The sequence below is a fragment of the Humulus lupulus genome, chromosome 6 (genome assembly GCF_963169125.1).
Source record: "Humulus lupulus chromosome 6, drHumLupu1.1, whole genome shotgun sequence".
Taxonomy (NCBI): Eukaryota; Viridiplantae; Streptophyta; class Magnoliopsida; order Rosales; family Cannabaceae; genus Humulus; species Humulus lupulus.
In genome coordinates, this window is record NC_084798.1 from 190,220,277 (window position 1) to 190,236,622 (window position 16,346).

Genomic DNA, 16,346 nt, shown 5'->3' on the forward strand with positions numbered 1-16,346 from the left:
GACGAACTTATGAGCTCGAGGAGTATGTAGCCTCGAAAGTGCTCCGGGTTTATAAGTTGGACTCAGGATTCACAATCGTAGGGGTTCAACACTTGTATAAGTTTCGGGATGCATCTCTTGTCCTCAGACAAGATGGTTCGAGCTCGAGAAGTATAAGCTCGAAGGTGATGGCTTCGTCAATGGTTACTTGTTGGGAGTATAGGCGAAATAAGATGACGAGCTCGTGATAGCCAAATAGTCTCGAAGGCGTAATGAACCCAGCATCTAAGCTAGTCGGTTACATGTGAACGTGTTTATTGTTGTAAAATCCCTATGTTTAAGGGATATGATGTAATTTGTTATCTAATCCCACATTCTTGGGATATTATCATGCACGTAGCAAATAATGCATTAATTGGCATTATATCATTTGATTCACAGAATATCTTCCCGAAATATGTGGGAACGAATTCTAAAATCTTCTCTATAAATAGAGAAGGAAACTCCATTTGTAAGGGACCGAAATATTGAGATTCGGAGAGAAAACTCTAGGCAACTATTCTCTAAAAGTTTCCAGGAAACTCCAAAGAACTAATAATATAGACTTGTGGACTAGGCAGATTTTTAAACTGCTGAACCACATAAAAACATCTTGTTTTCATCATTTTATTTCATTTCCCCTAGTATATTATTGTTTAATTGCTCTCATTTTTAAGTTGACGAAAAACGGCGTCAACAATATGAGTTTAATTTTTAATATTTAATTTTTTTTTTGTTTATGTGTTTAATGTTTTATATGTTTTTTTATTATGTGTATATTTTAATTTGATATATATGTTTATGTGTTTAATTTTTAAAGCTTAATTTTTTGTTGTTTATGTATTTAATGTTTAATTTTTTTTTTGTATGTGTTTATGTTAATTTGATATATGTGTGTTTAATTTTTAATGTTAGTTTTTTTGTTTATGTGTTTAGTGTTTAATGTAATATTTTTTTATAGATATATTTATGTGTTTACTTTTTAATGTTTATGTGTATATTATAATTTGATATATATGTGTTTAATTTTTTATTTATTTGTTTGTTTAATGTTTTTTACGTGTATATTTTAGTATTTAGTAATTTATAGTTTTTTATTATAAAAATATATTTTTTATTTAAAAAATACTATTAGCGGCGGCATAATAGTCGCCCCTAATACTAGTTTTTATTAAAAAAAAACTATAAAATTGAGTATATCTACGGCAACTCTCTCAATATCAGCGACGACAAAGTCACCTTTAATAGTAGACTATTATGGGCGATTATATTTTTCGTTGCTAATAATGACTATTAGCCTTGTCATATTAACGAAGATGTGATAGCAGCGGCATGTCGGCCCTAATACATATCAACGACCACTTTTAGGGTTATTGGGGGCGACATTTGTCATTCCTAAAAGTATTATTGATATCATTTGCTCTATTTATTTCTTCTATTGAAGAGTGCTAAGGCCAAGAACCAAAATTTTCCCAATTTAATTTTTTTTATAATTAAATAATTAACTATGTATACATATACTTGTATCATCCTTATAGAATTACCAATCCAACTTTTTATTTTTCACACTTTTGCTTAGCTATATATAGAAGTATGTATTTTATAAGTTAATATATTATAAGCATATATTATATTTTTCTTTTAAATAAATATATGTAAGCATATATATATTAGTTAAAAAAATTATATATATACATATTAGTTTTTAAAAAATTAATATACATAAATTAACGAGGAAATGACTACGGTGTTGACAAAATTTGGTTCAGCATGCCAACATGTTATAATCCCAATTTTTTTTTTCAGGATTAAGTACATTTAGTTGTCTAGAATAATTTACAGTGCCGAAACCAAGATTCAAACAATCAAATATCACGCGCTTGCCTATTTTTGTGTGCACGAGTGCAACTAGCTGTTTGGACATTGTTTTCGACATTGTAATTATTCATAATTTATTTAAAATTTTGTGTGATATTGTAAATGACTACAATGTGCACTGTCATAAAAAAAAAAAAAGATTATACATATCCACATGTCAAAACTAAATTTTGTTAACACCGATATTGACAAAAAATTATACCTCCCTTATCTCTTCTATATAAAAAGTATGTAGATAATATAAATTATTAGTTTTAACAGTTTGTTGTGTTAACTTTAACGAAATATTCTAAATATTTAATAGAATATACATTTAAACTAATTAAAAATAGATATTTATTAATTTTATTAATATAAATTCAAATATTATAAAATATCATTTTTATAATAATATTTAATATAAGATTACATATATAATTAATATATTAATATAAATTTAAATTCAAATTCAAGTATTATAAAATATCATTATTATAATAATATTTAATATAAAATTATATATAATAATTATACTAATATAAATTTAAATTCAAATTCAAGTGTTATAAAATATAATTATTATAATAATATATAATATAACACTAAATATTTAATAATTATATTAATATAAATTTAAATGTTGTAAAATATTATTATGATAAATTAATATGTAATCTTAATTTTTTACTAATTATATTAATATGAATTCAAATATTATTATTATAATAATATTAAATACAATATTAGATATTTAATACTTATATTAATAAAAAATTAAATATTATAAAATATCATTATAATGAAATATAATAATCTTAATTTTTATTAAAACAATATCATTTATATTTAAAAAAGTTATCATATTATATATATATTTAAAAAAAAAAAGGCATTTCTACAATCCCTCAGTTGGATTTGAAGGTTTTAGTCCTTCATCAAATCTAAGCCGCCCGATTGTTGATGGACAGTAAGATTGAGGCGCAATATTGATAATGTGTTAAAATACATATATACCCCTTCATACCCCTTAGCAACCAGCTACGTGTTTCACTTACACATATACCCATTGACAAACTACAAGAGGAGAGATCTGAAGAATGTAAAGGTGGCCTCAAATGACTCCAGAGACATGCTACCCTTTCAGGAGGATGCAAAAAGAGAGTTAGCTGAGGAACTATCCAAAATAAAGGTGGCAGAATCAAAAGATTTCACTAAGCAATTAAAGTTAGAAAAAGATGAGCAAGTACCGAACTTCGGACAATACGGTGTTCAATATAAGACGTTTCCCATGCAAGCTCTCACAAAATGTGATGGTCTTCGATGCTCCCAAAGAAAAGGTCATTGTTCTGTTTCGATATACATAATGCATGTGTTGGCTTGTCAAATATGTCTAGATATGGTTTCAATCATCTACCTTGGAGTGGTTTAACCTTTTAAAAATATCAATAGACTGTTCCTCAACATTTTTTCTTGTAATGTGCAGAAGAAGATGAGGTTTTGGAGAAAACAACTACTTTAAAAGAACCAGGCATTGTTGACATAGACTCAGACGTAAAGGATCCTCAAGCCTGTAACTTGTATGGTCCCTATATATATATATAATAACAAACGCATTACAAATGTTTATCATGAAGCCATTTGTTTAGAAAATGATGGTTAAGATACATGCTTTTACATTTTTTTCCCTTTTTCGAATTGTGTTTTCAAAATTGATATCCTTGTATTAGTTTTCCATTTCATGTCAACCGCAACGGTCACTTCAACGTCGATGACGACGACGATGACGACGACAACAACAACTTTGAACCCCACTCAGGTGGGGGCTTTGATCTCATCTCGGGTCATCATCAAAACTCTGGTGATATGGCCTCACGCTGCCCCAGAGGCCGACCACCTGGCTCAATGAACAAGCCAAAGTTGTTGATGATCATCACAAGAGAGAGCGCAAACACTCTCCGGGCCCACATCTTGGAGGTCGTAAGCGGCTGCAACGTCTTTGACTTTGTCGCCACCTATGCCCGGAAGCGGCAGCGTGGGATTTGTGTCCTCAGCGAAAGCGGCACCGTCACCAACATCACATTTTGGTAGCTCGCCGCAGCCGGAGTCGTGGTGACCCTCCACGGAAGGTTCGAGATAATTTTCCTTTCGGGATCGTTCTTGCCCTCGCCTGCGCCACAAGCCTCATTGTATTCTTGGTCGGTGGACAAGGTCAGGTGGTCGGTGGGAATGTTGTTGGAGTCCTAGTTGCAGCCGATCCGGCCATTGTGATAGCTTCCTCTTTCACGAATGTGGCATATGACTCATTTTTTGTTACATTTTACTCATTTCATGTTATGCAATATATCATTTTAATGACATAGCTACAGATAAATTTTTACGTAGCTAATATTGTAAATAAGTTTCAACTTCATACTAAAATGACCATACAACCCCCAACTCCTCATTTTTTGGGACTGGCATTTACAGTTATACCCCTTACTTTTCACAGTCAGACCAGCACAATTTTTCACATCCGGTTTACATAACCGATTCAACAGGTATAAAATTTTAAAAAGAAAAATATCAAAATTGTTCATAGCTTGACACTTGACAAAAAGTTTTGGGCCTCACTTGTTGGACTAAGTCCCGTAAGGGACTAAAGAACTTTCCTTAAAAAAATCATAAAAAATATTTTTATTTAATTTTTTATTTATTATATTTATATCATTATTTTATATATAATATTATTTATTTATTTAAAATTTATATAAAAATAATACAAATTTAATAAAAATAACTAATACATCCTATAAATAAAAATAAACAAATATATATTATTTTAACTAATACGGGAGTAGTTATTTTAAAAACATATATATATATATATATATAAATATAATGGGTGTAAATGAGGAAAAATACAAAAGTCATGGTACAACTCTTAACAGAGAGAATGGACTATAGGGGTTTTTGTCCATTATAAAACGGTTATATAGCACCCTAGTCTCTGCTCTCTCAACCCTTCGTCTCCGTACTCTCCGTCCTCAAGGTCTCTCCATAAATTCACAGAACCGCTTTTTCAACCATCAAAATAATCTCTCTCCCTCTCTCTCTCCTCATGAACGACAATAATGGCTTCGTGGTTGGAGACCACGACCGCCACTCCCAGTCCCACCACAGCCACTCTCCGACCTCCATATCTCAAAAACTCCATTCTTCCATCTCCAACATGTCATGTTGCTTCGGCCCAAACAAACACCACAATCACCACCACCACCACCACCACCACCACCAGGCCATCAGCCCCATCCACGTTAGCAAGTCTCGGCTTCTCGGCCGGAGCTCCTCCGCCTGGATGAAGTCCCGGTCTCATGTTCATGATCATGACGACTATGTCCATGGCGGCCACCTCCCTGAACTCAAGGGAAAGTGTCGAAACCTCATCTCACGTATCAGCCGCGGCTGCCACCGCCGCCACCATTCCGCGGATTTCCACTACGATGCTCTCAGTTATTCTCGCAACTTCGACGACGATGAAACCGACGACACTGACGATGCGTTCCCCTTTAGAAGCTTCTCGTCGAGGTTGCCACAATCTCCGCCGCCTGCCAAAGAAGACGACGATGAGAAAGACCGAGTCGAAGATGAAGAAGAAGAAGAAACAGAACCCAGTTCCACGCCGTCCTCGGCGGCGGAGATGATAATTGCTTGTAGATGAGATGATTAATTAATTAATTAGGTTTGTTTTATTTTTAGTTAAGAGATGACGTGGCAGTCGGATATTTGTGGCCTTCTGTGGAGATTTTGTTTTGCATGGGGGAATGAGTGTAAATACGACGCCGTAATTAAATTAGCAGCTGCCGTTTTTCTGGCTAGAAATATAACAGCAAGGCCTAATCTCTGATTTTTGTCCAAATAACTTTCTTCTTTTTTTTTTCTTTCATAAGAACAAATAATTGTAACCATTTTTGCGATTTATTATATTATAAGTTTTTTTAAAAAAAAATATTATTAGGAATTATAATAATTAAATGATGAAAATTTCTAAATATCGTTGAATTTTCTTGACGGACTGGCTTGATTTGATTGGATCTCATAATTTATTTATGACTTGGGATTTTTTTTAGATTCTTGAATTGTGTTCTGGAATATTAGGTAAAAGAATATAATGATTTGAAAAAGAGTGGATTTAGAATTTGGTTACTCTAAGAATTTTGCTCAAACAATGCTGTAATTTTCGGGACAGGTTTTTCTTTTTTGTGTTCAAGTTTGCAGAAGACTAGAAAGAATTAGCATAGTTTCTTCCATAAATCCGAAACAATAACAAAACTAAAAAAAGTAAATAGTCACTAAAATATTTAATGTTTTCAAAATATTATATTTTTATACCTAATTTTTTTTTTGCTGTAAATAGATCTGTAAATATGAGCTGGACTTTCTAGCACGATACGACACAAAAAAAAAGTACTTGGGCCAAGCATGACACGAATTAAAAATTGGCACAACACGGCACGACAAGCCCGAAGGCATGACACGAAAGCACTAACAAACTAGCCCAAAAACTCGACATGATAAAAAACACGACATGGACCGTGCCTATGGGCCGTATTGGGCTTACTTTTTCAAATATGGCCCGGCCCGACACAAATTTGAATACGGGCCCGGTCCTCCCTGGCCCGAATTATTGCACGAAAATATGGGTTGTGTCGGGTCGGGCCAGCCCACATTTACACCTCTAGGTAAATATACTCAATGTCTTTAAAATGTTTTTGGCAGTATACCTAATGTTTTTAAAATGTTGCTGTTGACGCTGTTTTTCGTCAACTTAAATTGTAGAGCAATTAAACAATGAAGCGAATGAATAATGAAGAAAAACAAGAGGATTTTTACGTGGTTCAGCAGTTAATTCTGCCTAGTCCACGAGTCTATGTTATTAAGACTTAGGAGTTTTCTGGAAATTCTTCAGAGATGAATTACCCAGAGTTTTCTCTCCAGAAATCAGAAATCGGTCCTTTTACAAGTGGTGATTCCTTCTCTATTTATAGAGAATGTTGCAGAATTCATTCCCACATATTTCGAGAAGATATTCTGTAAATCAATTGAAATAAAGATATTAAATGCATTAATAACTATATACACGGAAACGTCCCATGAAGATCGAGAACGGATAACAGATTAAATGATATCCCTTAAATATTGGGATTACACAACAGTAGCATGTTCACACGTAATGGACTATCCCAGATGATTCATCAGGTTTTCGAGATCAACGATTGGCATTGAGTCTGTTAAGACTATGGGTCAGTCACGAGCTTGCCACTCAACTTCATGCTATGCTCGGGATAGGTAGGTGCTGACAAGGCTGTCACATCTGAGCTTGCACTCCCAAGCTCGAGCTATCTCGTCTGAAGACAATCGGTAAAAAAATATATTCAAGTGTCGTGCCTTTACCCATCGCGAGCTCGGAGAATATTCGAGGTTACACATCCTTGAGGTCGTTGTTTTACTTCAGAGAGGTTTAACAGTTGAACCATATGATGTCTGCATATATTTCGAGCTCACACCTGACGAGCCCAGTTTTCGGGGTCATAACTTCTTATCTCGAAATCTGGGTGTAACATTTTGCCCCCTCAAAAGTATCAATTCGAATCCTGTGAGAATGAAACTTTTGAACTACCCTGCTTAGAAACTGTACTGTCAATTGCACTCGAGTGTGGACACGCGTCAGTCAGGTATTGACTAATCAGAATACTCAAGTGCCTTGGTACCATGCCCACATTCGTTTGCCTGCCAACTTTATGGTGCCAGCATCTCATTTGTCCCTGACCGTCGGATTGAATATGAAATCTGGCTAATGGCTCAGATCAGCCCGGCCTTTGACATTCCCTGGGGCCTATAAATACATCCCCATCGTCTTCCTCATTTCACTTTCTCGCCTTGTGTTTTCAGAGGAAAAAGAAGAAAAACCAGAATTTGAATTTGCCCAGTTCTTGCATGTTCTCCAAACCAAGAAAACAAAACAATGTTGGTTTGTTCGACTCCGTGAGATCATCTTTGTAACCACTCCTTCAGTCATCAATTTCTCTGTACCCAACAGTGTAAGTATATGTTCTTAGCCTTGTATGTCCGTGTATATATTTTGTTTTTCCATGCACGTTTATGTTATCGTTGCATTTTGGGCACAAGTTTAGTATTAGGATGTTTTAGTCAACATTGCGTAGTTTGTAAGCTCATTTGACATTATGGATTATCAAACCCAGATTTTGCATAAAAGATGCAAATGTGGCTCTTTTCTTGTGTTATTTAGATTTTAGATATCGTATCGCGTAGACCAAGAATAATGGGTACAAGATTAGGGTTTTCAAATTGCACGTTTCCCAAAAATTTCACTTTTTGGGTAACCGCCAACTTTTTTCCTGAAAATCCGGGATTGTTAAAAAGTAAATCCAATTTTCCCCTTTATGTGGAATACACGCTTCGAGCCTAATCTCACTCTTTTGACCGAGCTCGCTTCGTAGTCTCGAGCATTCGAGCTCAGACTATCTTGATTTTTATTATTAATCTTCTTGTTTGTCTGGCCCTCACCCTTTTTCTCTCTTGCTAGATGTCGCAGAATTTGGAAAAGCGGTGGGGGTCAAAACTCTCGATTCCTTACTCACCAGCAACTCCGAGCCCGGAGTCACCTTTTACCTGGAATCAAGGCTTGCTTCAGGAGCACGAACTAAGGCGTGAGCAAGAAGATACCCGAGCTCACGTTCGACGTCAAATCGACGAGGTCGAAGAGAGGAAAAGGAAGAGACTTAGGGTTGCCATCTACCCAGATCCAGACCCCGAGCCTAGACCAATCCCCATCGATCCCACTCGTAAAGTAACGATCGATTTCAAACCGGGTGATCTCCAATTTTCACTGATGGGAGAACCATCAAATCCCCCGTCTACTTCGTATCCAACCACTATTCCCACCTCGAGGGGGGAATTTTTTGAGGCCGAGCATTATTGGAGCTCGATTTCTTCACTAGGGAAAATCTTTGACATCTTGGCCCTCCATGGAAATGGACTATCAGGCTCGCTGAGGTGTTGAGCTCCAACCTCCCACAAGCAAAGTTGTCACACTCCAGGATATGGTAATCCTGAAAGTAAGTTGAAATATGCAACTTGGAGCCATGAGCACATGAGGGCAAGGGCCTTATTGCCCTTGAAGTCCTTTTTCAAGGATTTTTTGGATTTTTTCGGGCTCACTCCCTTCCAACTCAACACCAACTCCTACAGGGTTTTGTCAGACCTGAGGTCGCTTTACCACGAGCTAAAGTGGGAAGGACCTTCACCAAAAGAGTTTTGTATCTCTTTTGTTTGAAAAGAAACCCATCCCGAGCTCGAGGAGGAGATGGCTTCTATCCTCTCTCGAGCTATCCCCAGGAGAAGAAAATCTTTGAAGACCTGCCGAACCATCCCCCCAACTTCAAACTCGTGTTCTTCTGGACAAACGGCCTGGCTCCCTCCAGATATTAATTCGTAAGTATACAACCCTTTTCTTTTCATGCTCGAATTTTTGTTTAAGCTTGAACCACTCATAACACCTTCAATTCTTTAGCCAACTATCATCGACCTACTCCCACCGATGAGATGAAGGAGCACAAGGAAGCCTTGCTCCAACTCCCTTATGGTAGGTGCACCCTTTCCTATCTTCTTCATGAAGATAGGCTTCGAGCTTGTGGTATCCTGGAGAAGGATCAATACACAAATGACTGGTCCAACAAGAAGTACACCAATTGGGAGTTCGTGCCTCTTCCAACCGGCAGCCTTCCTCCGAGGTGAAGCTCTAAGGCACGATCCCCAGCTCGCCGTCCTAGGAGTCCATGCTCGGGGAACGAGGCCAATGACGAGGCTTCGAGCTCGAGTGAGTGAGGTACAGTCATCCTTAGCTTGGCTTTATGGTCACCTTTGCTGCTTAAGCATAAGCCCGATACCTTGATCTTATGCCCACATGATAGGGATAATTTTTATGTATGGTCTTGGGTAGACGATAGGGTCCATAGGTTTGATAGCTGGCTAGGGAAGTATGACACAATGTATAGTTTAAACGAAGTTTGGGATGGAATAGCCGTCCAGTATGGGAAAAATGATTATAGGGACCTTTCGAGGTTGACCTCCACATATAGGGAAGGGACTCCCCCTGCCTCTTCCGAAGATGGGGGAATTACATGGTCACCGAGCACGAGCTCGAGGGAGAGTTCCAATTAGGTTCCTCATTACTTGTCCTTTTATTACTTTACTGTCTGTATTACACTTATTGAGATGTCTTCTAATGTGATTTGATTGTGCAGGTACCATGGACTCCGATCTTGACACCGTGCTCGCTAGTGGCGAGAGGGCCAAGAGGAGTAGGCCCCCGAGAGCCTCGCAAAACTCAGATCGCCCTACCAAGGTCCTTAAGAGGATCGAGAAGACTCCTCCTCCCTCAGCTCCCACTACTACGAGCTCGGCTGTGGATCCTGTCTCCCAGGTCAAAGCTTCCACCACAGATGCTCCACCCCTGCCTCCTACCATCAAGATCCTCCCCACACTCGGCCCTCCTCCAAAGAAACCAATGTCCAAAGGGCACCTGTTGTCGATTTCTACTCATGTTGATGAGTATGTCATCGACAATGTTGTCGGGAGTCATGGAGCTACACTTGGTTCAGACATCCTGTCTAGGGTTGGCCAGAGCATCAGCAGCTTTGAGGCTCCCTAGTGGAAGTTTTTTAACAATGCTCGGGACTGCAACACCCTTTATGATAAGAGTTTCGAGCTCGGTGCTGCGGTAACTTTTCTCACCTTATTATTTGTTGTAATTGTGCTTAGCATGTGTCCTAACTGGATTTGTTTGTGTTTCAGTCTCTCACTGCCTTTGCTCAGCTTAATTATATGTTGAACAATAAGGTCCACTCGAGCATGTCCTATGCCAAAGAGTCGAAGGATCTCCAAATTAAGCTCGTTGACGAGTTCAAGGCTGCAAAGGCAGAGATAGAGGCTAAATTCGGGCAGATGAAGTCCAGGATAGCTGAGCTCGAGAAGGTGAATGTCAGGCTCGAGGAGGAGAAAAAGGCCACCTTCAAGATAATGGAGTGCGAAAAGGCTCGTCTTCTCGAAGAGTTCGAGGAGAAGAAGGATTGGGCGATTCACCTGGCCATGTACAGGATCTGGGCCAGTAACGCCGATCTCGATACTAGCTTCCTAGGCTCTTTTGAGGAAGAGCTCGTGGCCAAATGGAAGGCTCGGCTCGATGCGGAAGAGGCTACTCGGGAGGAGGTAGAGAAGACCAAGGAGGATGCTGAGAAGGCTAAGGAGGGCAGTCCTTCCTCCTAAATCTCGGCCCGGGGCTACGTCCCTTTGAACCCCTTGTAATAGTTTTTATCTTCTGTTTTCTATGCCCTTGGGGCTAAGACAATTTATAGCTCATAAAAGAGATATTTTCTTATGATATTTATAATACCGTATTTGACTTTACTTTAATATTTTTGCTTTACATTTCTTAAGTCGAAATATTTCAAGCAATTTATATTAAAAGTGTCCTTATGTTTGTTTATTCATACAAACACATGGTGGATTTAAGCTCAAGCTTTAATGCATTCATGCACAGTTTACTCAATGTATCCGTTCGATCTCGTTACTTATCAAGGTCGAAACTTACTTTTACCATACACTCAAAAGTACTTATATGGCGTGTAATGTAGGTGGTTTAGTTATATCCTGCTTTTCTAGTTACTTTTCCTCGTCCTCGGGTAGCTCCCCAAAGTTATGAGGTCGAAACTATCTTTTTGCAAGAAATTCCAGCCTTGATCTCATCTTAGCTTGAAGTAGGTTTATTTATATTCCAACTTTCTGTCGATTAGTTTTAGCTGGTTTGTTCCAAACCTATTTAGGTCGTGTTTTTGGTTCATAATTTATACACAAATATTTTTGATCTAGTTATGTCTAGATCGCGCATTTGGTTTTATCCAAATTACCTTGCCTCACGCATTTGGTTATTTCCAAACACTTTTATTCTTTAATAATTTGGTTATGTCCAAACTATCTTAGCTCGCGTATTTGGTTATATCCAAACACTTTTATTCTTTAATAATTTGGTTATGTCCAAACTATCTTAGCTCGCGTATTTGGTTATATTCAAACACTTTTATTTTTTTCGTGTATGCTATTTTTTATTTTTTCAAGCTTACGATATATATACCATTAATGCTCCTTAATATCCTATGAGTGTGACCATAGGTTATTAAATTAAGAGAGTTTGCAAAAAGAAAAAAATACAGCATATTGAGACGAAAATGGACTTTATTTGGAATTGAACAATTTATTAACAAAAGCATAGTAAAGAAAAACAAGCACAGTTACAGGTGGCATCATTCCTACACTATTGATAGTAAGGTCGTAGAGGTTCGTCATTCCATGCTCGTGGTACCAAATCCCCGTTTAATCTTGCCAATTTGTAGACGCCAGGTGGGATAACCGATTTGTTCTGATAAGGTCCTTCCCAATTAGGCTCAAGCATGCCAGCAGCCGGGTCCCGTGTAGCTAAGAACACGTGCCTTAGCACCAAGTCTCCCAAATCGAATTTTCTGTCTCAAACCTTTTTATTGAAATACCGGGTAGCTCGCTACTGATGTGCTGCATTTTTTAGTTGTGCCTCGTCCTGTCTTTCTTCGATCAGGTCTAGACTTACTTCGAGCTGGGATTGGTTCGAGGCTTGATCATAAGCATGGCTAAGAATGGTGGGTATTTCGACCTCAATTGGTAGAATAGCCTTGCATCCATATGCCAGAGAAAAAGGGGTATGTCCTGTTGAAGTACGAGCTGTGGTCCGATATGCCCACAAGACTTGGGGCAATTCTTCGGGCCATTTTCCCTTAGCTTCTTCCAATTTCTTCTTGATAGAACTCTTCAAGGTTTTATTCACAGCCTCAACTTGGCCATTCTCTTGGGGATTGGCCACAGATGAGAAGCTCTTTATTATCCCATTTTTCTCACAAAAGTTGGTAAACAGTTCACTATCGAACTGAGTACCATTATTTGATACTATTTTCCTTGGCATTCCATATCGGCAGATTATATTTTTCACCACAAAGTCCAGGACTTTCTTTGAGGTAATTGTTGCCAGAGGTTCAGCCTCGGTCCACTTCGTAAAGTAATCTACCGCGACTATTGCGTACTTAACTCCGCCTTTGCCAGTTGGCAACAAGCCTATGAGGTCAATTCCCCAGACCGCAAATGGCCATGGGGAGATCATCATAGTTAGCTCAGAAGGTGGAGCTCGTGGTATTGTGGTGAACCATTGACACTTATCGCATATCTTGACGTAATCAAATGAGTCTGCTTTGATAGTGGGCCAGAAGTATCCTTGGCGTATAATTTTCTTAGATAGGCTATGCCCCCCAGTGTAGTCCCCACAGAATCCTCCATGTATCTCTTCTAGGATCTTCTTAGCCTCGGGTGGAGTCACACATCAGAGTAGTGGCATATAGTATCCTCTTCGATATAGCCTTCCTTCCAAAATAGTGCATCTGGGAATCTGATACATCAGTTTTCGAGCCTTGTTCCGTTCTGCTTGGAGAATGCCAGTTTCAAGGTACTCAACTTTTGGGGTCATACAGGTTGGCTCGGAGTTAATCATGCAGACATCTTCTTGTTCGGGCTCGCTTATACTGGGTGCCGATAAATGCTCGATTGGCACAACATTCAGCTCGTCGACCTCGGTGGATGTGGCGAGCCTGGCTAGGGCGTCTGCATTCAAATTTTGTTCTCGGGGAACCTGCTCTATTGTGTAGAATTCAAAATGTTCGAGAGCTGCTTTTGATTTTTCTAAATGTGCAGCCATTCTTCTCCCACGAGCCTGGTATTCCCCTAATATTTTGTTGAACACCAACTGGGAGTCACTGTAGCAATGTATCACCTTAGCCTTGAGTTCCTTGGCTATTCGAAGTCCTGCCAGTAGAGCTTCTATCCAGCCTCGTTGTTTGATGCTCCGAAGTCAAATCTCAAAGTGGAGTGAAATTGACTCCCAATTGGGGTGATCAATATTATTCCTGCCCCCGATCAATTTCGTTGGAAGACCCATCGACATAAAGTTTCCACAGCTCGCAGGCTGGGGTTATAACTTTGTCGTTAGTCATTCCAGTGCATTCCACTATGAAGTCTGCCAAGGCCTGTCCTCTAATGGTTGTCCTCGGATGATAAGTGATCTCGAATTGCCCGAGCTCAACAACCCATTTTAGTAATCAGCCTGAGGCTTCTGGCTTGGATAAGACTTGTCGTAGTGGTTGGTCGGTCAGCACATGGATGGGGTGCGCTTGGAAGTAAGGTCGGAGCTTTCGAGATGAGTGGACTAGGTTGAGAGCCAACTTCTCCATTAAGGGGTATCTCAATTCTGCCCCCAGTAACCTTTTGCTAACATAGTATACTGGCTTTTGCACCTTCTGTTCTTCTCGGATGAGGACGGTGCTAATGGCGTGCTCGGTTGTAGTGAGATATAGATACAAAATTTCTCCTATGATAGTTTTCGACAAGATATGAGGTTCCACGAGGTGCTTTTTGAGCTCCTGAAATGCTAGCTCACATTCCTCTGTCTGTTCGAATTTTTTGCCCCCTCTCAAAAGGTTGAAAAAATGGAAGACAACAGTTTGTAGATTTCGAGATAAACCTACTTAATGCCGCATCCATCCAGTCAAACTTTGGACATCCTTATGCTTTCGAGGTGAGGGCATGTCAATTAATGCTTGGATCTTGTCAGGATTAGCCTCTATTCCCCGAGCATTCACAATGAAACCTAGGAACTTTCCCGACAATACTCCAAAAGAGCATTTCTGGGGGTTGAGCTTCATGTTGTACTTCCGTAGCACGACAAAGCATTCTTCAAGGTCTTCCACATGGTTATTGTTATGTTTAGATTTAACTAACATATCATCAACATAAACTTCCATGTTATTACCTATCTGTTCGGAGAACATCATGTTTACGAGCCGTTGGTATGTGGCTCCAGCATTCTTGAGCCCGAACGGCATGACATTGTAGCAATATAGTCCTTTATCTGTCATAAAACTCGTATGAACTTGGTCTGGGGCATGCATGGCAATATGGTTATTGTTATATTATTTTATAATATAATGTAATATTATATTATATTATATTATAATATTTTAGATTAAATAAATGTGACAAAGAGTGTCACATATTGTAACATATAATAGAGAGTTACAATATTTAGATATATGAGATATATCCAAATAATGTAACATATTTGGTGTTACAAATTTGTAACTTCCAAATATTACCCTTTATTGTGTAAATTTGTTGTTGCACAATATTGAGATGAATTTCATAAAGCCATATGTGATATGGCTGTTAGAGATATGATTTAAACCCCAATAATGTGTTTTGGGAGTTACAAAATCATTTGGGAGGGTTTGGAACCGTTTGGAAAAACAACACATTTTTTAGTGCTGAAAATGGTCGGTGGCCGCGGCCTGTGGGACAGAGGCTAGTGGCTGCAGCCACTAATGTCTCTGGCCGCGGCCACAGGCTAAAAACTGACAATTTTTTTCAGTTTTTTCAATCTTTGTTGAACAGCCCAAAAAACCCAAATAACTCCCAAATCTCATTTTTAATTCCATATTAATCCAATTAAACATTGGTAGCAGCCATGGGGGTTGGTGGAATTTGAAATTCAAAGGGTGTCTCTAAACTCTATAAATAGGAGCCTATAGCTCACTTGTAAGACACACCATTTCTATCCATTAGAGCACTTGGCTAGAAACACCTTGAGGCTTGATAATTCCATAAAGCATTTCGTATAATCTGTGAGAGATCCCTTAGTGCTTGAGTTAGGGGGAAATAAGCTTTTTGGACAAAGGTTTCAAACCTTGTTCAAGTTGGTGATCCCCAACACTCTTCACTTTGGTAGTGTGAGTGAGAGTTGTTTATCTTTTGTTTCTTGTTCTTTTCTTTCATTCTATTGCTTTTCATCTTTATATTGTTCTTCTCTATTTACTTGTATTTCTTGTTCAAGAGTTGTAATCTTTTCTTTTCTTTTGTTTCAAACACTTTACTTTATTTGTAACCTTTTGCTTAGAGTTGTATTTTACTATTCTCTTATTCTTCATCATCTTCTTTATTTTCTTTGTCTATTTGTAATTTTCAGTTATAGAGTTGTAACTCTTTTTAATCAATCATTATTTATTTGTAATATATTGCATAGAGTTGTAATTTATTATTATTTCGATTGAGGCAAAATACATATTTTCTTAACAGTTATATCCAGAATAAGCATCCATGAACGACATAAGTCCATGCCCAGCTGTGGCATCTATGAGCTGGTTGATCCGAGGTAGGGGAAACAGTCCTTAAGACATGCTTTATTGAGGTCTCAGTAATCAATACAGGTTCACCATGTTCCGTTAGGTTTCGGAACTAGCACCAGGTTAGCGACCCAATCCGGGTAGAAGGCATCTCGTATGAATCGA

General features: G+C 38.2%; 1 protein-coding gene across 1 annotated transcript; it reads left to right on the forward strand.

Annotated features, from left to right (window-relative positions):
* The first annotated feature begins 4,804 nt into the window (after positions 1-4,804).
* LOC133784363 (uncharacterized) lies at positions 4,805-5,819 on the forward strand. Its single transcript, XM_062223739.1, has one exon. The coding sequence runs from the start codon at positions 4,973-4,975 to the stop codon at positions 5,570-5,572; it is 600 nt and encodes a 199-aa protein (XP_062079723.1). The 5' UTR covers positions 4,805-4,972; the 3' UTR covers positions 5,573-5,819.
* The last annotated feature ends 10,527 nt before the right edge of the window (positions 5,820-16,346 follow it).

Coding starts and splice junctions, on each gene's coding strand:
- LOC133784363 (XM_062223739.1), top strand. CDS start 4,973: ATGAACGACAATAATGGCTTCGTGGTTGGAGACCACGACCGCCACTCC.